Source organism: Osmerus mordax, chromosome 20, assembly GCF_038355195.1.
Source record: "Osmerus mordax isolate fOsmMor3 chromosome 20, fOsmMor3.pri, whole genome shotgun sequence".
Lineage (NCBI taxonomy): Eukaryota > Metazoa > Chordata > Actinopteri > Osmeriformes > Osmeridae > Osmerus > Osmerus mordax.
The window spans coordinates 9,194,424-9,217,632 of record NC_090069.1 but is presented as its reverse complement, the minus strand read 5'-3'; the positions used below and the strand labels follow the sequence as shown (position 1 = coordinate 9,217,632).

Below are 23,209 nucleotides of genomic sequence, written 5' to 3'. Positions count from 1 at the left end.
TTTTCTACAGAAAATGCACTTTCTAGTTTGTATATGGTATTAAAAAATATAAACATATTGAGATTTGATATTGTATTGTTATTATTACTATTTTGCTTAATATTGGCTTAGCAACTTTTAAAACTATTTACTGTTAATTTAAATTATTGTAAGATTCATATTTTGTGGCTTTGGACAAAAGTGTCTGCTAAATACAATACAAACACACACACACACACCCTCCCTTCCTGAGTCCCTGTTTATTTGCCTACTCCTTACCACGTCGTCAACTACTCTTTCTTCCATCTTTTCCTCACTCGCCCTCATGGCCCTGTCATGGTAACTCTCCTGCTCCTCGGCTTCTTACCTGACTCTGTCAGTAGCCTATGTTTCGGCCTCTTTGAGACAGCCACCTCTCCTCCTTCCTCTACAGGCAGGGCCGGATTAAGACAATGGGCTTTAGGGGCTGCAGCCCTGGGCATCGCCACCAGGGGGCCTCAGGTTGCCCGATGTCGAGTGAGTCAACGGCAACGCGCATAACATTAGAAAAATTCTGAGTGAAAACAAAAATATTGTGCGAAAATGTCTGGTCAAAGACAGCACGAAAGTGGGGCCAAAATCTGCGATGGGACTGAGCTCGAATAGTTTCGGCGACTTTTTATAGTTCAAAATCGCTGTCAATCAAAAGGAGATGGAGTCTTTCGACTGACCCTCCAATCATCAAGCAGAAGCCCAGCGTCCTGGCCAGCCCACTCCTCCATTCCCCCAGAGACGCTGAGCGTCCGTGGGCGAGACATAATCGCAGCATTTATCCAATGACCGTCTAGTTTCGATTTGTGTATATATATATATATACATATACACATATACATATATATATATCGCGTTGGGGCGATATAGGGGCCTCATCCTGGTAATTAGCCCCAGGCTTCAAAATGTCTTAATCTGGCCCTGTCTACAGGTAATGCTGATGTTGAAGCAGCTAAAGCCCCCCCCCAAACATGTTCGAAATGTTTGCACATTTTGTGGCATTCACCTGTAGATTTGTTATATTTTTCTCCCTTAACTTTTCTGCGCCTCCCTTGAGCTTTGATGGTCGTTTCTCCATTTTAGCGATGCTAAACTTTAACGATGCTAAACCAGCAGAGGCATTAGCCAACAGCTCGTGTATCAAGGCATGCGGGACGCGATATTATGATTCAGGGGAAGGGGGTTCCTGGATTTGATTGGGTCAGGCCAGTGCCAATAAAGAAAATTAACCAATGGGCCGCTGTCAGTTCTCTATAGGCCGGCCAGACCAAAACAATTTTTATTAAAGATCCTGTAAAGTGGAATTAAAAACGAGTTTCAAGTTCACCACACCACAGAACAATGTGTTATTAACTACCCATCCAAATTCGAATGAAAAAAAACACAGACAAGTATGTTAAATTAGTCTTTGAAATCGTAAGAAAATCAGCAGCCTTCTCTGTTCGAGACTGGGGGGGGGGTGTCGCCTGAAGGAGCTGAAGCTCGGCCCCCTCGCTGGAAGGCGCCGCCTCTCTCAAGTAAGCTACCTACGACCCAGATAATGGATGCTACGTCAAGCCGAACAATATACAGTATAGAATTAGAATGTATTTGTTCAATGAGTGAAACATACAGATGCATATAAATGAAATATTCCCCTGAGCTGTAACACAGGAGTAAACATTTACAGCAGAGACAGCAGACAGTGAGCTCTCCAACTACTTCTAGCACATTAGCTACCATTTCACCAAAATACCATCATTCCCTTTGTCACCGATTCTGTTCATACCTTATATGGACAGAATTTCTAGGCGCAGCCAGGGCGTTGAGGGGGTCCGGTTTGGTGACCTCAGGATCGGGTTGTGCTTTTTGCAGATGATGTGGTCCTGTTGGCTTCATCGGGGCCGTGACCTTCAGCTCTCACTGGAGCGGTTCGCAACCGAATGCGAAGCGGCTGGGATGGGAATCAGCACCTCCAAATCTGAGGCCATGGTTATCGACCGGAAAAGGGTGGAGTGCAATCTCCGGGTCGGGGAGGAGATCTTGTCCCAAGCGGAGGAGTTCAAGTATCTCGGGGTCTTGTTCACAAGTGAGGGAAGAATGGAGTGTGAGATCGACAGGCGGATCGGTGCGGCGTCCGCAGTGATGCGGGCTCTGCATCGGTCCGTCGTGGTGAAGAAGGAGCTGAGTCGAAAGGCGAAGCTCTGTATTTACCAGTCGATCTACGTTCCTACCCTCACCTATGGTCACGAACTGTGGGTAGTGACCAAAAGAACGAGATCGCGAATACAAGCGGCCTAAATGAGTTTTCTCCGCAGGGTGTCCGGGCTCTCCCTTAGAGATAGGCATCTGATAAGGATGCCTCCTGGACGCCTCCCTGGTGAGGTGTTCTGGGCACGTCCCACTGGGAAGAGGCCCCGGGGAAGACCCAGGACACGCTGAAGGGACTATGTCTCTCGGCTGGCCTGGGAGCGCCTCGGGGTCCCCCAGGAAGAGCTGGTGGAAGTGGCCGGGGAGAGGGAAGTCTGGGCCTCCCTGCTTAGGTTGCTGCCCCTGCGACCCGACCCCCGGATAAGCGGAAGATGATGGGATGGGATAGCAGAGATACCTCTGGAAAAGTTATCTAGTATAATTATAACAAGCACACACAACTGAGTGATGAACTGCTGGTGGTGGTGGATGGTCCAGGTGCGACCGGAGGATGAACGGCCTGGGGGGCGATGCTCGGTTGGTGAACCCTGTCTGTCTTTGGTCCATCAGTGGCGCAGAGGCGGCTGTTGGAGTTTATCCGAAGCTTTCCATGAGCGTGGCTCTTCACAAAATCTATCCACGTATTTTTCCTTTCATTATCAACAGGGAACTTAATGTTAAATGGCGTTGCAGCGCAGCTGGAGTTCTTGCATCCAGGGAAGATGCAGTTGTGGCTGGTGGGAGACATCCTGAAGCTAGCTAGCTAGCTGATGTAAGCTACAATAACAGTACAGCAGGAGGAGCCATTCAGTGATCTGACGTAGATGGGGCGAAATGATGTAGATAGGGCATTTTTTGGCTCCGCCCATTAAAACCTGATCTGAAAACGGAAGAGAAACTGTTCTTCGGTCTAACTCCACATTTCAGTGCGACAAAGTTTTAGCGCTTTGCACATGCTTTCAGGAACTCATTTCACACGTATATAATGTACTTAGAAGCAAAACATGGAATTTACTTTACAGGATCTTTAATGGGCCGCTGTCAGTTCTTTTTGGGCAGGACCGACCAAAAAAAAATCATATAAATTATATCGGCGATTCGGCCCACCGGGCAAATGCCCGGTATGGCAGATGGCCAGTCCAGCCCTGCTTGTTGGCTATTTGTAACGGTTTTAAATTATTGTAGTCGCTGTGAACTATTTTACTGTTGATTACTGTTTTTTCTACTGGTACACTCTTGCACTTTTTGAGTTTCATGTTGTTTAACTGTAACTTGTTTAACTGCATGCTCTTATGGTTCTTCCCTTTGGCACTTATTTGGTTTTTCACATTATATGCTTCATGTTTTGGCTGCTCGCAATGTTTGGGGCTATCTCGTTGTTATGATCAGTGACCTATGCTCTTGTAAAGCTCTCTCTTGGAAGTCGGTTTGGATAAAAGCAATGGCGTAGGTTTGCATAGGGTCGATAGGGACTAGTCACAACCAAGTTTGGGAAAGACACAATTGTTCCCACCAATATTTTGTTAATTTCCGACAAAAATATTTTGCACAATATTTTGCCAAACTCATTCGTATTATTATCTATACTATGTTCGTCGCCCACAAAAGTGAAAAATACATTTCCAAGTTAACCAATGCGCCTCGAGCCTGCAAGACAAGATGATGTCATTTCATTGGCTGAAACTTCGTGAATCGTGACTTGCAGAAAGAGGGCAGTAGTCTGACACGCTAAACTATTAAATATGCCAGGAAATAATAAAGCCTCATATTAGTATTTTGTTTGGTCTCAGCATTGATATTTTTGACCCTTTTGTGCTTTGTAGAAAGGATAATCAAGCAGGCAGGCAGTGTCCCTACTAAAGCTGAGACCAAACCTATGCCCTTGGATAAAAGTGTCTGCTAAATGCATAAATGTAATGTAAAAACATTTGGTGGATCATGAAACAAAAAATATGACAAAGAAGACCCAGGACCGTTGAGCAACAAGAATCCTGTATCAGACACAAAAGGGACAACATTCCTCTCCCACAACTTCAGCAACTGGTCTCCTCAGTACCCACACATATACTGATGTTAAAAGAAGAGGGAATGCTACACAGTGGTAAACATGGCCTTGTCCCAACTTTTTTGAGACTTACTGCTGCCATCAAATTCGAAATTAACGTATTTTTTCTTAAAATGGTACATTTCATAAGTTTAAACATTTGATGTTTTCTATGTTCTAGAGTGAATAACATATGGGTTTATGAGATTTGCAAATCATTATATTCTGTTTTTAATTTTATTTGACAACTTTTTTGGAATTGGGGTTGTAAAACAAAAGTTGTATTGGAGAAATCAAGTAGACGGCCTATCTACTACAACTAGCCTTACAGATAATTTAGAATAGCCTTAGTTTCATTCCCTTTACATCTAGGGACTAAATAGAATTAGGCTAATCTCGGGTATTGCATTGTGTACATGATTTCTTCTTTTTTTTGCTAGTAAACCGTGAATGCATCTTTCAGGTGCGATTTGAAAGGTGCAATATCCCATACCCACTTCTAATGATTGATTGTGTAGTGAATCAGTGGATTTGGTCTCAACCTTTCGTTTCAATGTTGTCTAGACTGAAATCCAGTTACCCAACATTCCAAACATTCCATTTTGATAGGCCTACTTACAGCTCAAGAATACATTTCATTTAGCTTATTGTTACGTTCACGCACTTTTTGTACCAAATATAGGCATTCATTGCAGCCAGATGTAAGAGGTTGTTACATGCCCATTTACTAATTTATAAATTATAAGCCCTCAAAAACGATCGGTTACACTATGTGAATCCAATGATCAACACAGCCCCCGCCCATACCGTCATCTCCTTTTATTAGGCCTACCTTCTTATATTCATAAATGGTTTAGCCTACCATTTGCAAAATAGTTACAAACTATCTCAACTATTATATAAGTCAGGTAATATGATTGGTTTCACTCGTGTGAATATGCAAAATGCATTTGTTAGTTATGTTTATCTGCTTTACAAAACATATTTGCATTTTACAATTACAATTATTGTTCCCGCTATGTCATGACATAAGAATTGCGCTTACCAGTCAACACACAAACGCCCATGTGAAACTAATGCAATTCATAGAATTCACTTTGTATAAACCTTTGTCTGAATGACATACTTGTGCAAGGAGACCCTTGCAACATCTTCTGATAGAAAGGCAAATTACAGCCTTGAAAGGCAGAAAAAAAATTGCAGAATGCACAATTAAGCCAAAACATGAGCAAAATCGCCTTAAATTAGCTTTCCCTGTCATTTGGAAACATTTTAAATACTTGGTGATAAAACACATATCTAGGAAAAATCAAGAAAGCAGGGTCCTGGAATTTGATTGAGTGCAAAGATACAATTTTCTTTCTCTTCACTGGCGCTTCTAGTGTTAAAAACAATCCTTATAAATTGTATTTACATTTTATATTTAAGGAAGATGGTTAGTCAATTCTAGACAGAGATGTTCAAAAATAAGGTTACTGGGCTTTGGAGATCATGTGGGTGCCTCAATCTACAAGTTTCCTTTCAAACAAAAGAAAATATATTTCCTATTCACGATTTAAAGAGAGTTCATCAAAACTTTCAATCATCAGTCAGAGCCCTCTCACCCTGATGTCTCAGCATAGTGTAAGGCTGGGTGTCACCCCTGCTCCCACCTCTCATGTGCTAAACACTGGAGTTGCTGGATGGAGTCTTTGCCTGATGGGTCTCACACCTCATTGTGTGACTTACTGTTGCATTTGTAGGCATATGTTGATAAGTAAGGGTCAAGATGTGGTCTGATTGGTTGTTCTACAGATAATAGTTGGGTATGATGGGAATTGTGGAGCATTGTTCTCTAGATACTTTATCTCCTGAGGGCTTCTCCTCAGCTCTGGCTGCTCCTGCTCCTTCTCCTACCTCACCTTTCACTCTTTCTCTCTCCGATTTACAATAATCATGATACAGTGGCCAATGTCAAACCCTTTACAAAAGCCTAGGAGATGCATATCTCAAGCTGGAAAGGAATATAAGTTGATACATTATTAACTAGAAATAGCTTGAGGAGCTAAGTATATGATGGCCCAATGTGATTACCTCATAAATAAAATGTTGGCTCAGAGAGGGTATTGGCTTTGAATGTCCAGGAGTTAATGCTCACACATGGCACGGGCATTGCCAGACAGTTCGCCTAATGCAAACCCGCTGCCAGGTTCTGCCAGATCTCATTTATCACACTGTCACTTTCTGAGATGGCATAGCCAGACTCACAGACTGCACACCAAAATATTCGAAGTAGAAAGGCATAGACTGCAAGCTCACATACGCACCCTGAGGATCAATGTGTTTTTTCCACACAGAGGTCAATTTGATAGAGTTCTCTGAGCCTGGAGTTTTCAACTATTCCACCCTACTAATGAGCGAAGAAAAAGAAGTTCTCTACGTTGGGGCCAGGGAGGCCATCTTTGAGCTGAGCATAAGAAACGTGTCCATCAGAAACAACAAGGTACTGTACCATCATCCTGTTCAATGCTGAAGTCCCAACACATGTGCATGCATTGTTTGCAGTACCAGAGCTAGCGGACTGGATTGAAATGAGGTACGTGAGCTTGAAAAGATTTCCTTGAATAGCACAGTGTTCATTTATTGCTTTTGTAATCACGGTGCAGGTTCAATGGACAGTTCCACAAACCCCAATGATGATGTGCACGGCAAAAGGAAAATCTAAAGAGGTGCGTTTACTACAGTGCATCCGGAAAGTATTCACAGCGCTTCACTTTTTCCACATTCCCTTATGTTACAGTCTTATTCCAAAATTGACTAAATAATTTTTTCCCCTACAAATTCTACACACCATACCCCATAATGATAATGTGAAACTTTTTTTTTTTTACACGAACATGTACGCTCCCCATCCAACCTGATGGAGCTTTAGAGGTCCTGCAAAGAATAATGGGAGAAACTGCAAAAAATAGGTATGCGAACCTTGTAGCATCATACTCAAAGACTTGAGGCTGTAATTGCTACCAAAGGGGCTTCAACAAAGTATTGAGCAAAGGCTGTGAATACTTATGTACATGTTATATTCTATTCTTAATTTTTGCAAATCTATAAAAAATATTAAACAAACATTTTTCACTTAGTCATTATGAGGAATTGTGTGTAGAATTATGAGGGAAAAATAAATTGAATCCATTTTGGAATAAGGCTGTAACATACAGAATGTGGAAAAAGTGAAGTGCTGTGAATACGCTTTCCGGATAAACTGTATCTCACCACAGTATGGTTTGTTATAAAAAACATAACTTTTATGTCAACCTGTTATCCGGATCGCCCTCGACCTCCACATTGCTCTCTGTCTGTCAGGAACCTGTCAGATTGCTGTCTCAGGCAAGTTTCAATGTTTTATGCAATGTGTGTTTGCAGACTGACTGTCTGAACTACATAAGAGTGCTCCAGGTGTTGGATGACGATCGTCTGTATGTCTGTGGAACGCACGCTTTTCAACCACTGTGTGACTACTTGGTAGGTGTAGTAAGAGTGCTCATGGCCAGACCAGGGTCATCTCTCCCAAAAATGTCCTAATGATTGAGGTGTCTGAGATTAAGCCTGGTCAGAGGAAAGGAATTATCTGTAAAAGAAAAAAAAAGAAAAAATTTACTATTTGTATTTGAAAGTACTGGAAAGAATTATTTTTTTTCTCTCTCAGTCTCTCAAAGACTTCTCTCTGGAGGGGCGAGCAGAGGACGGACGAGGGAAGTGTTCTTTTGACCCCTCTCAGAGCTTTACTACCGTCATGGTCGGTGAGTGACCCCAATTTCGCAAACACCATCTTTTTCCTTTGTTCAAAGCCCTAAACACATTCTTAATTCAGATTTGATCATGTTTTTTGAAACTTTTAACAGAAACCTGGTTTAGGAGGATAGCCCATGCAGACATCATGATTTAATAAGATTTGTTATTATATTTCCTTGTTATTCAGATGGAGAACTGTATTCTGGGACAGCTTATAACTTCTTGGGAAGTGAACCCATTATTTCTCGATATTCCTTGTCACAGAGTCTGTTGAGAACCGAATATTCAACATCGTGGTTAAATGGTAAGATGGGACACTAATTCCCCTTAAAATTGAGTCTGTCAGTTTGCGCAAGTTTATATCACACTATCTCTAGCTTTTGCCATACACCAATACAATTATATCTCCTTGTGACTCCACACAGAGCCTAGTTTTGTCTTTGCCGATGTCATCCGGGAGGGAAAGAACAGCGCAGATGGTGAGGATGATAAGATATACTACTTCTTCACAGAGGTGTCGGTGGAGTACGAGTTCTATGGAAAGCTGCTGATCCCTAGAGTAGCTCGTGTCTGCAAGGTCAGGACCACGTCACGCACCGCCCCTTTTTTCTCTTCCTCACACTCTCTTCCACTCTCTTTCTTGTATGTTTGTCTCTGTATCATCCCTCCATCTACCCCAGCATTAATTTAATTGACAGCTATTAAACAGCTCATGTACAGCCAGAAGTTTCCTCAGACCAGGTGAGCACATGGCTTGGCGTTTCTGTGTGCTTTTATTTGCTTACAGGGGGACCTTGGAGGCCAGAGGACTTTGCAGAAGAAGTGGACCTCCTTCCTGAAGGCCAAGCTGGTGTGCTCTATGCCCGAACTCAACTTTGTCTTCAATGTGGTCCACGACGTGTTCATCCTCAAGACTCCCGACTGGAGGGAGACAGTCATCTACGGGGTCTTTACCTCCCAGTGGTGAGTCAGCAGAGAATGGAGGGGGTTCCAGAGGGAGTTTGGTCTGGAAAGGTTTCCTTACCTATACTGTGGCTAACAGGACGGGCCCCACATACCTCCAGGACATCATCCAGCCATACGTAGACACAGGTGCTTCACTCAGTGACATTGTGTTGTATTGCAACCCCTGATTAAATAAAGATTAATACTCCCACTCCCACCCTGCAGTGCTTCCCCTTCCATGTTCCACAGTAGTGTGACATCCGTGTTCAACTATACACTTTTCCATCCCTACGGTCCCTCCAACGGGGTCTCAAGATGCCCTTCTTCACCAAGCTTCACCGAGACTAATTAGTTCAGTGCACCAAAAGCAGTGTACCCTTCTCTGCATGTTGTATTTTAGTTCATACCACTGTCTAGCAAGAGACAGCAGCACCGACAACATGATTATGTTGCATTACAATGTGACTACTAGGTCTACGATATTTTGCTGCTCTGTACTATGCATTTGTAATTGATACGTTATAGTTGGACTGTAGTTAGGAAATTATTATTAGTGTTCACCGTGCCTGATAGGTGAGATGTGGTTACTTTGCTCGGTGGCTAGTAAATAAGGCTGTTCCCTGACTGACCACCAAAATACTGTTCATCTGTATTCGTCAGTACTTCTGAACCTTGATCTTCTGCTGTGCTTTCTATATGCACTATTTGTATGCTGCTTTAGATAAAGCATCTGCTAAATGAACAAAATGTGAAGAGTCATGGTGATGTATCTGTCTTTGTCTGCCCCAGGGCGAACGTAGGTCTATCGGCAGTGTGTGCCTACAACATGACCTCGGTGGAGGAGGTCTTCTCCAAGGGGAAGTACATGCAGAAGGCCACTGTGGAGCAGTCCCACACCAAGTGGGTGAGGTACAATGGTATCACGCCAATGCCACGCCCCGGAGCGGTAAGAACCATTGCCTACCTCATGACCTGATTGATGATGTCAAACAAAACAAATGCGCCTACAACAGAAGTTGTGTACGCGCATTTCCAGATCCAGATGCACATCCAAACTGAGCAAATGTAATACTTTGTTTGTTTGCAAGCCATGATGTCTCTCGAGGATAAAAACACTTCACGGTCGTAGGTCAGTTTCTTATGAGTGGGCCAGATTCTCTGGGCGGGCAAAGCAGAGAGAGGGGAGGTAACCTTCCTCCTTTTGACGTCACAAGGAGGAGATTTTCAAACAGAGCAATTGAGCCTTAATTTTCTCAAAGGCGGAGAAGAACACCCAGGGCTTGGTTTACACCTATCGAAAATTCTAGCCAATGGGGGACCAAAGGCAGGCTAGGGGAACTCATATTAATGTTAAATAACCTCCTAAAGTGAAGTTTTCATGTCATGTCACCTTTAATGTAAAGTGTTGCCCTTTCCCACATTCAAAGTTGAAATAGCTAGGTTCATTTTCACCCAAACCAATAAAAGTCATTTACACAAGTCTCCCACAAAGCCATGTCTCCTTAAGAGGATTCTGAGACACGTGCCATTGCATTCATCCTTTTCCTCCCTTCCGTCCATCACACAGTGCATCAACAACCAGAACCGCCTCCGGAACATCACCAGCTCGCTCCACCTGCCCGACAAGACCCTGCAGTTTGTCAAAGACCACCCCCTGCTGGAGGACCCTGTGCTTCCCATTGGCAATGGGCCTCAGCTCATCACCAAGGATGTGAACTACACCCAGATTGTAGTTGAGAGGGTGCGGGCACTGAACAACAACGTCTATGACATAATCTTCACTGGAACTGGTAGGGAACCAGACTGGAGCTTAGGCCCAATGCCTTCTAGAACCCTCATAGGTGTTTACCATTGTGTGAAATTAAATTGTATATAGTATATACATTTCACATAATGGAAAGCACATTGTTTGTATGTTTCTTTGCACCATAGTTTGTAAGTTTCTTGTGCAGATATATACATAGCTGTATAAAAAGCCTATATTGTGTTTGTATGTAATAAAACCTTTTCCTGCCCCCTCCTTCCATCAAACACACACGCACCATATAGATAAAGGAGTACTGCACAAGTCTGTAGTATATGAAGGAGAGGTCCACACTGTGGAGGAGATCCAACTGCTTCAGAATTCTGAACCCATTCAGAACCTGCTGCTATCATCACATGGGGTAAGAGAGACAGAACAGGCAGAAATGCTATGGATAAATGTTATTCAACAGGAGCAAAACAATATGAATTTCAATATTATTAATCCGGTTTTCCAGGCTAGACCACTTCCAGGACTAAACCCACAATGTGGTATGCTTTTAGCCTTAATCCTTAGCTGAAGGCCTCATCTGTTTATAGGATGCAGAATGGACTGACATAGCATATACTATGTCTGCCTTTTTAGGCTGTGTCAAAAAATTGGACCTACTCACACAGTCTCCTTTATTAAAACTCTGAGGCAAATGTCTGAGAGACAAAAAATGATTTTTCGACTGTGAGTCCAAAGGTAAATACATTTTCCAATTAGTCTATCATTGTTTCCTATTCGCCAGTGTGTCAGTGGTCTGACATATTAGCTGTAATGTAGACATTGAATGCAGTAAAGCTCGGTGGTAGAGCATTAGACTGCAGATTAAGAGGTCCCAGGTTCGAATTCCCCTGTACGCTGCTTTGGATAAAGTGGTCTGCTAAATTAATACATTACTATTGTGTTTGCTAATGTGAGACTGTGTGTGTGTGTGTGGATGCGTGTGTCCTTGTGTGTGTGGGCATTTGTATGTGTATACACGTTCACAGACTAGGTCTATCTACGCCGGCTCCAACTCGGGCATAGTTCAGTCTCCAACAGCCTTCTGTGAGAAATACACATCCTGCGAAGACTGTATCTTGGCCAGAGACCCGTACTGTGCCTGGAACCCAGACACTGCAGTCTGCATTAACATCTTCCACACCTCAACCAAAACACACCGGTAAACACCAGTCAAGTTATCAACACAATGCAAAACCAACACCTTTGCCTTCATTTTTGACAAATGTTTGCCTTTTTTGTCTGCAAGTTGAGATTCTTTCTCTCTGACTTAGGACAAACCTTTGTCTTCTCTGAATACGTGATTATGTAAAGTCTGCTGGTTTTTACTTTTTTCAGGAACTTAATCCAGAGTCTCAATGGAGATGCAGACAAGTGTCCTTCATGTAAGTTTAAGGATGTCTCGTGTGGGCAGTTGGAAACACTCCAGGAACTCTGGTGACTTGTTAACAGTTGGCTGATGAAGAAAAGTTACATGTCAGCACTCATTAGAGGTAGCACAGTGCAAGTTGGTGGCACCTGTTTGGGCGGTAAATGCTAGGACTGATGAAGGACTGACTACCCCCAGAGATCCCGCTTGATGGCATCCGAAGCGGAATCAGAATAAGAATGTGAAAAGTGGATTTTGAGGGGTATAGCTCCATAGACCTCCATTCAGTCGCACTCGCTCGTTAGTGCCCTCATATGGAACCAGAGTGGAACTGCAACCAGTTCAGAACCAGGAATTTTCCAGAGTCGTAGCAGAGCCTGTTTAAAGAGAGCCTGTCCACTCCCTATTAAGCCATTACGCCCCATTGTACCAAATTTGGTTGCAGTTCCACCAGATTTCCACTGGGGGTGATCGCGAGCGAGTGCATGCTGAATGGGAGTCTATAGAGCTAAACGGCTAAATTTGTCTCTTTCGCCTGATTGTCGTTGAGAAATCTCAGATTTGATTGTAGTTTTTGCATGTTCAACATGGATTATAGGTCGAAAGTTGAATGAACGAGTACTTATGTCCTTTCGATTTCTTACAGGGTGAGTCATTGTTGCCCATATCACGCTAGCATTCTGCTAATGAATGCTGATTGGTTAGTGAAGGACTGACTACGACCAGAGATTCCGCTTGATGGCATCCGAAGCAGAATCAGAATGTCAGAGCATTAGCAACATTAGCAACATTAGCAACAACATTAGCAAGCCAAAACTCATTATAGCATGTGTATTGACAGGGAGAGCCTAACCTGTCAGCTGTGTTGTCGATGCCTCGAGAGAAAAAAGGAAGTGACCAGAGCTTGCCGTAAAGCAGTATCTCTGGTCGTACGATGTGTATGACGTCATTGACATTTTAAAAGGCTTTTTAGAACAGAAAGGCGACTTTAAAAAAACACCCAGCAGTGTATTATTTTTGCTTCCCCTTTCGAATTCAGTATTCAAATTACTAGACAAAATTATATCCTGAGAAAAGTGGATTTTGAGGGGTATAGCTCCATAGACCTCCATTCAGTCTGCACTCGCTCGTTAGTGCCCTCATATGGAACCAGAGTGGAACTGCAACCAGTTCAGAACCAGGAAGTTTCCCGAGAGTGACAGTTCTCCCTATATTAGACAATAGGTGCGTTCGACATGGACTGCGGCTGCATGAAACGACCGGCGAGAGTAGCCACTTGCATTCGGGGAGTTAAAAATGTCTCTGTAAAGTCGGACATTCCAGCGTCCCATGTCGAACGCACCTATTCTCTGGTCGCAGTTCTCCCCATATTAAACATTCTCCTAGACGGGCTCTGACAGCCCTCACTGACTTCACGTAACGGTGCGTTCACACTGCAGCTGAGCGGGCGGCGCGGGGCGTCGGCTTCCAATTCATTTTCAATGAAACCAGGCGTTGACGCTCACGTAGGGCATTGTGGGAAGGCGAGCGGAGAGGAGCTTTGCAAGTTGGATTTTCTCAACTTTATCTAAATCAAATCAAATTTATTTGTAAAGCCCTTTTTACACGCAAGCAGGTCACAGAGGGCTTCACATACGCCCATAGAACTGCCCCTCAACCAACCTAAACCCTCAAGGAAGACAAGGAAAAACTCCCAACAGGAGAAAAAATGGAAGAAACCTTGGGAGGAGCAATTCAGAGAGGGATCCCCTCTTCCAGAGGCGGTTGGTGGGAGAGAGGAGCAGAATACAGGCTAAACATAGTCATACAGTGTCAATGGGTTTTGAAACACCAAAATCCATTGTTCAACTTTATAGATGTAGGATAGGACCGGGAGACTCGCGACCAGGTCCAGCGTTGGGCAGGTGCTGACAGCTCAAACCCCTCACACCACAAGGGATGTGTGTGTGGGGGGGGGACAGAGGGAGGAGAGCAGGGATTAGAGAATGCCAGGATCAGCTAACAGTTATAGTCATAATAGAATGAGATCCCCACCGGTCAAGTGTGGACTAGTGCAGCAATTTAACAGAGCAAAAAGGGGTATTTGATGCAGCCCCACACACCAAGACAGCGACAGCCCCCCTCGGTTGGAACATGAAATCTGTTCCAGGGGAAAGAACTCTAAAATAAGTTATACTTACAGTTAGGTCCATAAGTATTTGGACATTGACACCATTTTCATCATTTTGGCTCTGTATACCACCACAATGGATTTGAAACGAAACAATCAAGATGTGCTTTAAGTGCAGACTTTCAGCTTTAATTTCAGGGTATTTACATCCAAATCAGGTGAACGGTGTAGGAATTACAATACATTTTATATGTGCCCCCCCCCCCTTTTTAAGGGACCAAAAGTAATTGGACAATTGACTGCTCAGCCGTTCCATGGCCAGGTGTATGTTATTCCCTCATAAAGGGAGTTCGTTATTTCATTGACAAGGAGCAGATAAAAGGTCTAGAGTTCATTTCAAGTATGGTATTTGTGTTTGGAATCTGTTGCTGTCAACTCTCAATATGAAGTCCAAAGAGCTGTCACCATCAGTGAAGCAAGCCATCGTTAGGCTGAAAAATCAAAACAAACCTATCAGAGAGATAGCAAAAACATTAGGTGTGGCCAAATCAACTGTTTGGTGCATTCTTAAAAAGAAAGAACGCACTGGTGAGCTCAGCAACACCAAAAGACCCAGAAGACCACGGAAAACAACTGTGGTGGATGACAGAAGAATTCTTTCCCTGGTGAAGAAAAACCCCTTCACAACAGTTGGCCAGATCAAGAACACTCTCCAGGAGGTAGGCGTATCTGTGTCAAAGTCAACAATTAAGAGAAGACTTCGCCAGAGTAAATACAGAGGGTTCACCACAAGATGTAAACCATTGGTGAGTCTCAAAAACAGGAAGACCAGATTAGAGTTTGCCAAAAAACATCTAAAAGAGCCTGTACAGTTCTGGAACAACATCCTATGGACAGATGAGACCAAGATCAACTTGTACCAGAATGATGGGAAGAGAAGAGTATGGAGAAGGGAAGGAACTGCTCATGATCCAAAGCATACCACCTCATCAGTGAAGCATGGTGGAGGTAGTGTTATGGCGTGGGCATGTATGGCTGCCAATGGAACTGGTTCCCTTGTATTTATCGATGATGTGACTGCTGACAAAAGCAGTAGGATGAATTCTGAAGTGTTTCTGGCAATATTATCTGCTCAGATTCAGCCAAATGCTTCAGAACTCATAGGACGGCGCTTCACAGTGCAGATGGACAATGACCCGAAGCATACTGCGAAAGCAACCAAAGAGTTTTTTAAGGCAAAGAAGTGGAATGTTCTGCAATGGCCAAGTCAATCACCTGACCTAAATCCAATTGAGCATGCATTTCACTTGCTAAAGACAAAAGTGAAGGGAAAATGCCCCAAGAACAAGCAGGAACTGAAGACAGTTGCAGTAGAGGCCTGGCAGAGCATCACCAGGGACGAAACCCAGCGTCTGGTGATGTCTATGGGTTCCAGACTTCAGGCTGTCAGTGACTGCAAAGGATTTGCAACCAAGTATTAAAAGTGACAATTAGATTTATGATTATGTTAGTTTGTCCAATTATTTTTGGTCCCTTAAAAAGGGGGGGGCCACATATAAAATGTGTTGTTATTCCTACACCGTTCACCTGATTTGGATGTAAATACCCTGAAACTAAAGCTGAAAGTCTGCACTTATAGCACATCTTGATCATTTCCATCCATTGTGGTGGTATACAGAGCCAAAATGATGAAAATTGTGTCAATGTCCAAATACTTATGGACCTAACTGTATAGAATAAGGATGAAAACAACCCGTCTCCCGTTGCCTCCAACTAGTAACAGATACAAAAACAGTAACAGTATACAGCAACGGAAACTATAACAGTAACAATATACAGTAACAAATTTACTTTATTTGTAACATCTAGATGTAACATCCAGATGGGGCAACATGAACATATAAGCTATAATTACAATTTAAAAGTTACATGTGATACACACATAGGCAAACACACACCCCAGATTTACATAGAAGTAAATACACACATACTTACCTTTAACAATTGTAGAATTGACTAAACAAGAACGTTTTTAACCTCATTTTAAATGTCGAAACAGTATCAGCCTCCTTAATTCAGACGGGTAATTTGTTCCAGAGAAGAGGTGCTCTATATGAGAACGCCCTACCTCCAGCAGTTTTTTTCTTAATTTTGGGAACCACCAGATAGCCGGCATCTTGAGATCTAAGTGTCCTTGCGGGGCAATAGGGTGCAAGGAGACCGGAGAAGTACAGTGGTGCCAATCCATGCAGAGATTTGTAGGTTAGTAGTGAAGTCAGCTCTGGCTTGGATAGGGAGCCAGTGTAAAGAGACAAGAGTAGATGTTATGTGATCAAACTTTCTTATTCTAGTCAATAGTCTAGCAGCTGCATTTTGCACCCGCTGTAAATTTTTTAGATAGGTAATTGGGAGGCCAGAGAACAACACATTGCAGTAGTCCAATTGGGACGTAACAAATGAATGTATTAGTTTTTCAGCATCATCCTTTGAGAGGAATTTTCGTATTTTGGCAATATTACGTAGATGGAAAAATGCAGTTCTGGTAATTTGCTTAATATGGTACTCAAACGAAAGGTCTAGGTCCATTGTAACTCCTAGATTTTTTACCAGCTGGCTTTGAGAGACTTTGATGCCGTCTAGGTCTAGGGTCAGATTGGATAAATTATTTCTGTATTTTTTAGGACCGAAAATTTGAACCTCGGTTTTATCCGAAATTAAGAATGAGGAAATTTGCAGTCATCCAAGTTCTCAACCTGGAAACACATTTTTCCATTGCATATGGAAATTCTCCAGACTTTATTGACATATATAGCTGAGTATCATCTGCATAACAGTGAAAATTTACCCCAGAGCTTCTAATTATGTTTCCTAAAGGCAACATATAGAGTGAAAATAACAGAGGGCCTAGAACTGAACCCTGTGGTACTCTGTATTTTACAGTGGAGCTCCTGGATGAGCAGCCATCATAGTGGACATATTGTGATCTATCAGATAGATACGATCTAAACCACTGAAGTGACGTACCAGAAATCCCAACATAGTTCTCCATAAGTTCCAGGAGAATCTCATGATCCACAGTGTCAAAAGCTGCACTTAGGTCTAGAAGAACCAGGACAGAAATAGAGCCCGCGTCAGAGGCTAATAATAGATTATTGACAACCTTGGCTAATGCAGTTTCAGTGCTGTGGTGGAGACGAAATACAGACTGAGAGGTTCATAAAGCTGATTTGAGGAGAGGTGCTCAGTGAGCTGTTGTGCCACAGCCTTTTCAAAAATTTTGGAGAGAAATGCCAAATTTGAAATTGGCCTGTAGTTGCTAAGACAACCTGGATCCAGGTTTGGTTTTTTAAGAAGGGGCTTAATAATAGCTTGTTTGAAATTGTCGGGGACTTGGCCAGTTACAATAGATTCATTAATAATACTAAGCATGGGTGGTCCAATAATAGGGAGAAGTTCCCTACAGAGTTTGGCAGGGAGGGGATCGAGAAGGCAGCTAGTGGGTTTCGAGGAGTCTATCAGCTCGATGAACGCTTCCATAGAAATAGGGTTCAAGTGAGTGAGAGCCTCAACATGCAGCATGCTTGGTATAGAGGAAAGTTCAGTGTTGATGGCCACTCCTCCAGGACGAGTCTGTAGTTTGTCCCTTATTGCATAGATTTTTTGGTCAAAGAAATCAAAGAAATCATTGGGAGAGAGATCTGAACTAACACAGAGTGTACTTTTCTTAGTGAGTTTTGCAACAGTATCAAATAGGAACTTAGTGTTGTGTTTGTTCTTACTAATCAACTTAGAGAAATATTCTGATCTGGACCTGATGAGGACTTGCTTGTACTCCATTTGGCTGTCCTTCCAGGCCAGGCGGAAAACCTCCAATTTAGTGGTACGCCACTTATGTTCTAGTTTTCTAGTGGACCTCTTGAGAGTGCGGGTTTCCTCTGAATACCATGGAGCCAGTATGTCTTTTCTTTTCCTTGGTTTGAGTGGGGCAACAGAGTCTAGGGATAGCTGAAGAACCATATTCAGATCCCTCGTTTTAGCATTTAATGATTTATTTGGGACGTCAAGTGCTTCTAGTGCAGCGGTTAGAATACTAGCCAGTTCCAGAGCTGTGTTTGAGGTTACGCAGCGGCTAGTAGAAATATGGAGTGCCTCCAAGGCTCTGGCAGAGGTCCATTTGGAAGGTAACCAGGCAATGTTCTGATAATATGGGATTGTGGGGGTGGACAATGACGTCACTAATCTTGATTCCCCGCGTGAGAACTAAATCCAATGTATGTGAGTGAAGATGGGTAGGTTTGGAAACCACCTGAGTGAGACCTGTGGAATACATTAGAGCAGTAAAGGCCTTACTTAAAGGATATTTTGGGTCATCCACATGAATGTTAAAATCACCCATAATTAAGATGTTATCAGTATATGTCACAAGATCAGCACTAAAATCTGCAAATTCCTCCAGGAAGAGGGAATACGGGCCGGGGGGCCGGTATAGAGTAACTATACAAAATGAGGGGCGTGAAAACGCTAGCGTTGACCAATCGGATTGGTTTCTTGTTTCTTGTAACGTAGCAACTGTTGGTCATGGTAAACATTTCTAGGTTTTACAATTTCAAGATGGAGACCAGCCTACAAACGACTGGTTGAGTGACCGGTGGCGTATCATGTATTCTACTGTTATCTTGCACAAGTAAAATTTCTGTATTTTTACACAAATGTTGTGTAAAAGTGGTATTTTGATCGATATTTGTGACAAGCCTGAATTTAAAAATTACATTAAACTAATAATGCATGTTGCAGGGTTTCCGACTTTGACAGTGTCCCTAGTGTGTTTTTATACTTTTAAATTCAGTCTGGTCACATTACATGACTGTTCTGTGTAACTGCTAGCTTGCTAGCCCAGCCTACAAACGACTGGTTGAGTGACCGGTGGCGTAACATGTATTCTACTGTAATCTTGCACAAGTAACAATTCTGTATTTTTACACAAATGTTGTGTAAAAGTGGTATTTTGATCGATATTGTGAGTACATGAACCCAAGTCTGCACGCTTGGTCATGACAACAACAGTGACCTTAGAGAACTACAACTCTGTATTAACTTTTCTAACACGCCCCCGAGCGTGGTGTACTGTGGGAAGGCAAGCGGTTCAGAGCATTAAAAAACGCTGCAGTGTGAACGCACCGTTAGGCTTACGTCAGCATCATGCCTACGGCAACTCGCGAGGGACAAAACACCCTTTTCCGTTGAACATAGAAAGGTCTGCTACAGTAGGCTATCCTCAGGATTTGCAAGCTAGCTAAACTTATACTATATCTAAAATATTTTTGAAGACATAACAATGGATTTTGCCACTAAATGAGTGACTTGGCTTTATTTCTGGACATACTATCCACAACAGAAGTTAATGGCATTAGCTTAGTTATATAAGCATTGTTCGGAGTTCTATTGTGTTTGTTCTGTGTGTAATGCTATGGTCTGTAGTTTAGATAATTTGAGTGTTCATCCTGATTGTGAATGTTGACTAGTTAGATGGCTATCCAAGCTGTCCAATGTGAAAGGGGTCCTTGGTAAATAAACATTTGGCCTATATTCCAGTGTGGCCTAGACTCTGATTTACAAAAAAAAAGGCAATTCTGGTGGGATACGGCTTATAGAAAATGCGGCAAGTCATGCATTCTCACTGTCATGCTCTCCTCCCTCCAGCTCTATCTCTCTCTGTGGATGAGTACCAGTCTGTGACTGTGAAGCTATGGAGCTCAGTGGAGCTGCCCTGCACAGTGCGCTCTAACCTTGCCCAGACCTTGTGGATGGTGAACGGCAGTGCCCTCACCGAGGGCTCAAGGGGTTTCCACCTGCTGGGGGACATGGGTCTGCTTATCCACAGCGTGGCCCCCGAGGACCAGGGGTTTTACGAGTGCTGGTCCCTGGAGACAGCGGCTGGAAAGAACTTCACCCGCTTACTGGCCGGTTACATACTGAGTCTGGGGAAGGCCCCTTCCCAGTCCAGTCACTCCACGGTCCCTCTCAGCTCCAGGCTCTCCACCCTGAACCACACTGAAGGTAATCGTCACGGTAACACTGTCCCACTAACATCAGCCCCTCCTGGCTTTACCGGCTTCAACTCACCCTCACTCAGCGCTTCATCACTAACTCTGCCCCCTGGCACGATCAACAGCAGCAGCACAACCAAGTTCCTGCCAAAGCATCTCACCCCCAGCTCCAGCACACCCCGCCTAGAGACGCCCGGCGACCCTGCCACAGAGTACCTGCAGCGTGACAACAGCACCGCCCTCCTCTTCCTCTTCCTGCTTTTCTTCCTGCTCTTCCTGGCGGCGCTGGCCTACAACTGCTACATGCAGTACCTGCCGGAGCCGTGCCTGCGACTCCGCGCCGCAATGCTGGGGAGCACCAAAAAGCCCCAGCCAGAGTATGTGGCCTGCGAGGCTGGCCATGGGCTCATGGAGCAGGGCGCAGGAGAGAAGCTGGACCTGACCGAGCAGCAGCACCACCCCCATCCTACCCAGAACGGGAAGCAGAACCAAAATCAGCTGAGAGCTCTGAGGGACACCGGATATGAGACAGAACCCGAGTATGGTAATGGCAGGGTCCCTTCCCACAGCTATGCTGACGAGAGTCCGGGGAAGGAAAAGCCCTTTGACGTGGACTGTGTGTCCCAACCAATAGAATATGCTGATGCAGACGAGCCCTTCTGCTAGACTTCATAGTCTTCCTTTTTATATAGTAGTTCATAGTTTTCCTTTTTGTTTTTTAAGGCTTAAGGTTTGTCCTTTTCTGATACTGTAGGCGCCTTCTATCTTTCCTAAGCCCAAACTGAGTTTTGTGTTTGGGAAGCGCAGATGCAGATGACTTTACATTAGGTTTGTATACAACTCTTCTCTTCTGTTATTGTCTGGCCCAAAGCAAATCTACTATGTATTTCAGACAATGTCTTCCTACGGTCTAGCACATTTATGTCAAATGTTTATTCCAAATTGGAAACATTGTTTTATCAAATTGGTAAGTTAACTTGATGTTTTCCACATTGGAGTTGCTTGTAGCGTAATCATAATTTTTGTATAATGGATTTTTAAGGCTTTGTTTTTTCATAATTTTGTTCTGTAAATAAGGCTTTTGGATGTGAGTTGGCTGCTTTCCATCATCTTCAACATTCTAGTACATTATTTTATCCTCAGGGACTGTTTTCTGGTTCTCTCTTGTTCGTATCTTGCTTGAGTAGCATCACACACGGCCTGGTGCATTCTCTCACAGCGGGGGTTTAAAACAAAGGGTACAGAGCTCAACAGACAAACAAGCACCAATGACTGTGAAGGGTTGTGTACTTTTGTGTAAAAGAGCTGAACTTAAATGTTAATATGACCATATTAATTGTGTAGCAGTATTGGAAAAAGTAAGGCCTTTACATCAGAGGTTTTTATCAATCAGAACCTTTTTTTTTTACTGGAAAAAAATATACCATGGGACAAAGATTGAATGGGCCCCACTTTTCTGGAAACTGCTGTAAATCAACTCTCAGACCACTCTCTGAAGCACACAGGCATCAGAATGTTTCCTATATGTGTCTCTGTGTCTCCCCTTCACTTGTGTACATTTCGTTTCTGAGAACGTTCTGAGATTAACTCTGGGGACAGGGCTCATTCTCAACACATCACTAACCTGTGGCCAGTGTCACATCACACGTTGAACTGTAGAAATGTTCTATATCTAAGAAGTGAAAGTATGAACATTTCAGTTTTCTTTGTATTCAACATGTGCCCTGAAAGCAACCAGATATTTTATGTTTTTATATTTTATTTGATGAAGCTTTGTTTTAGAATCTTTATTATTTAAGTGTTGAAGAACACACTGCATTAGAACCTTACATCTTTGTTTCAATCTTTGCATTGTTTTGGTCCATTTCACTGAATTCAAGGAGTACTTTGTAGTTCAATCCTAGACTCCCCTTCTTTTTACTCCCTGCATCTTTCATACCTGTCACTTCCTGTCTGGCTATGATCCTCAGAGAATTCTTTCTCTCTATCACTCCCTTCCCGTCTTCCCTTTCTCACAGCTTCCACCACTGCTGCTCCTCTTTGTCCTGTCGACACCTCATCATCCCTGTCCTCTGGAAGTAGTAGTCCTTCTGTCCCCTCTTCCACCTCCTCTTCCTCCTCCACCACCACCTCCTCCAATGGGTCTGGGGGTGCAAAGGGTTGGGGGGCTAGTGTGAGGCTGCTGCCTCCTCTGCTGAAGGACCAGGCCTGGGGGATTCAGGCCCAGGAGGCCTTCCTGCTCTTCTGCCTGGCCTTGGGTGAGTGGTGCCTGTGACTATGCCACTTCTTTGTCTCTCTCTCTCTACCTCTTATTCTTTCTGCACCTGCATATGCCCCCCCACCACCACCCATATCCATCCCCTACCAATCAACGTATCTAACCCTAACTTGAAATGTGTGAAGTGACTCAGAGCAAGCTTGTGTCTTTGAGCTGTATGTTCTGTAGTATATGAATATTATAGTATATTAAGTTCTCATTAACAGCAGGTACAAAACTGAGTATTTCAGTTATAGAAAACATAGAGGAAATAGTTTTCCTCAAACTCTGAGTTTAATTAACCAGATCTTCTCAAAGGTCTCGGTTCCATCGATTTAGATATTACGTTTTTTGTATTTTTTATTAATAGTTTTGTGTTTTATAATTGAAAAACCTGAAACCTGTGATTTTATTATTATTAAGTGGCTTCCTCAACACAAGCCTAGGGATGGAGAAGGATGTCTCTTCAGGAGAAAGGGCTTTTGTATGATATTCTTGTAAGCCTGTAGAATTGTGTCACTTTTGAAGCATCGTTACTGTTTTGTGTGCCTATATAGTGTAAATACATTTGTAAATATAGACTATTCTGAGATGTACATTTGATGTACAGACATTTTTGGTCTATCTGTTGGTAGGGAGGTTAAATAAACCTTAATTTCAAATGTTACTTGAACATACTTGTTTGTTTATTCTGCT

At 43.2% G+C, this 23,209-nt stretch overlaps 1 protein-coding gene across 7 annotated transcripts in view; it reads left to right on the top strand.

Annotated features, from left to right (window-relative positions):
* sema4d (sema domain, immunoglobulin domain (Ig), transmembrane domain (TM) and short cytoplasmic domain, (semaphorin) 4D) overlaps positions 1-23,209 on the top strand; it is a 159,168-nt gene that overhangs the window by 131,469 nt on the left and 4,490 nt on the right. For 4 of the 7 annotated variants that reach the window (XM_067258067.1, XM_067258065.1, XM_067258066.1 and 1 more), the window contains 13 exons: positions 6,559-6,704; positions 6,868-6,930; positions 7,625-7,723; positions 7,908-8,001; positions 8,181-8,297; positions 8,419-8,570; positions 8,781-8,956; positions 9,728-9,884; positions 10,506-10,728; positions 10,988-11,103; positions 11,720-11,892; positions 12,069-12,115; positions 19,910-22,417. In XM_067258067.1, coding sequence (XP_067114168.1) covers positions 6,559-6,704; positions 6,868-6,930; positions 7,625-7,723; positions 7,908-8,001; positions 8,181-8,297; positions 8,419-8,570; positions 8,781-8,956; positions 9,728-9,884; positions 10,506-10,728; positions 10,988-11,103; positions 11,720-11,892; positions 12,069-12,115; positions 19,910-20,922 — 2,576 coding nt within the window. In that variant the 3' untranslated portion in view covers positions 20,923-22,417. Of the gene's footprint in view, positions 1-6,558; positions 6,705-6,867; positions 6,931-7,624; positions 7,724-7,907; positions 8,002-8,180; positions 8,298-8,418; positions 8,571-8,780; positions 8,957-9,727; positions 9,885-10,505; positions 10,729-10,987; positions 11,104-11,719; positions 11,893-12,068; positions 12,116-19,909; positions 23,183-23,209 lie in introns of those variants that run through there. The other 3 variants (XM_067258069.1, XM_067258070.1, XM_067258071.1) reach the window with 3 other exon arrangements.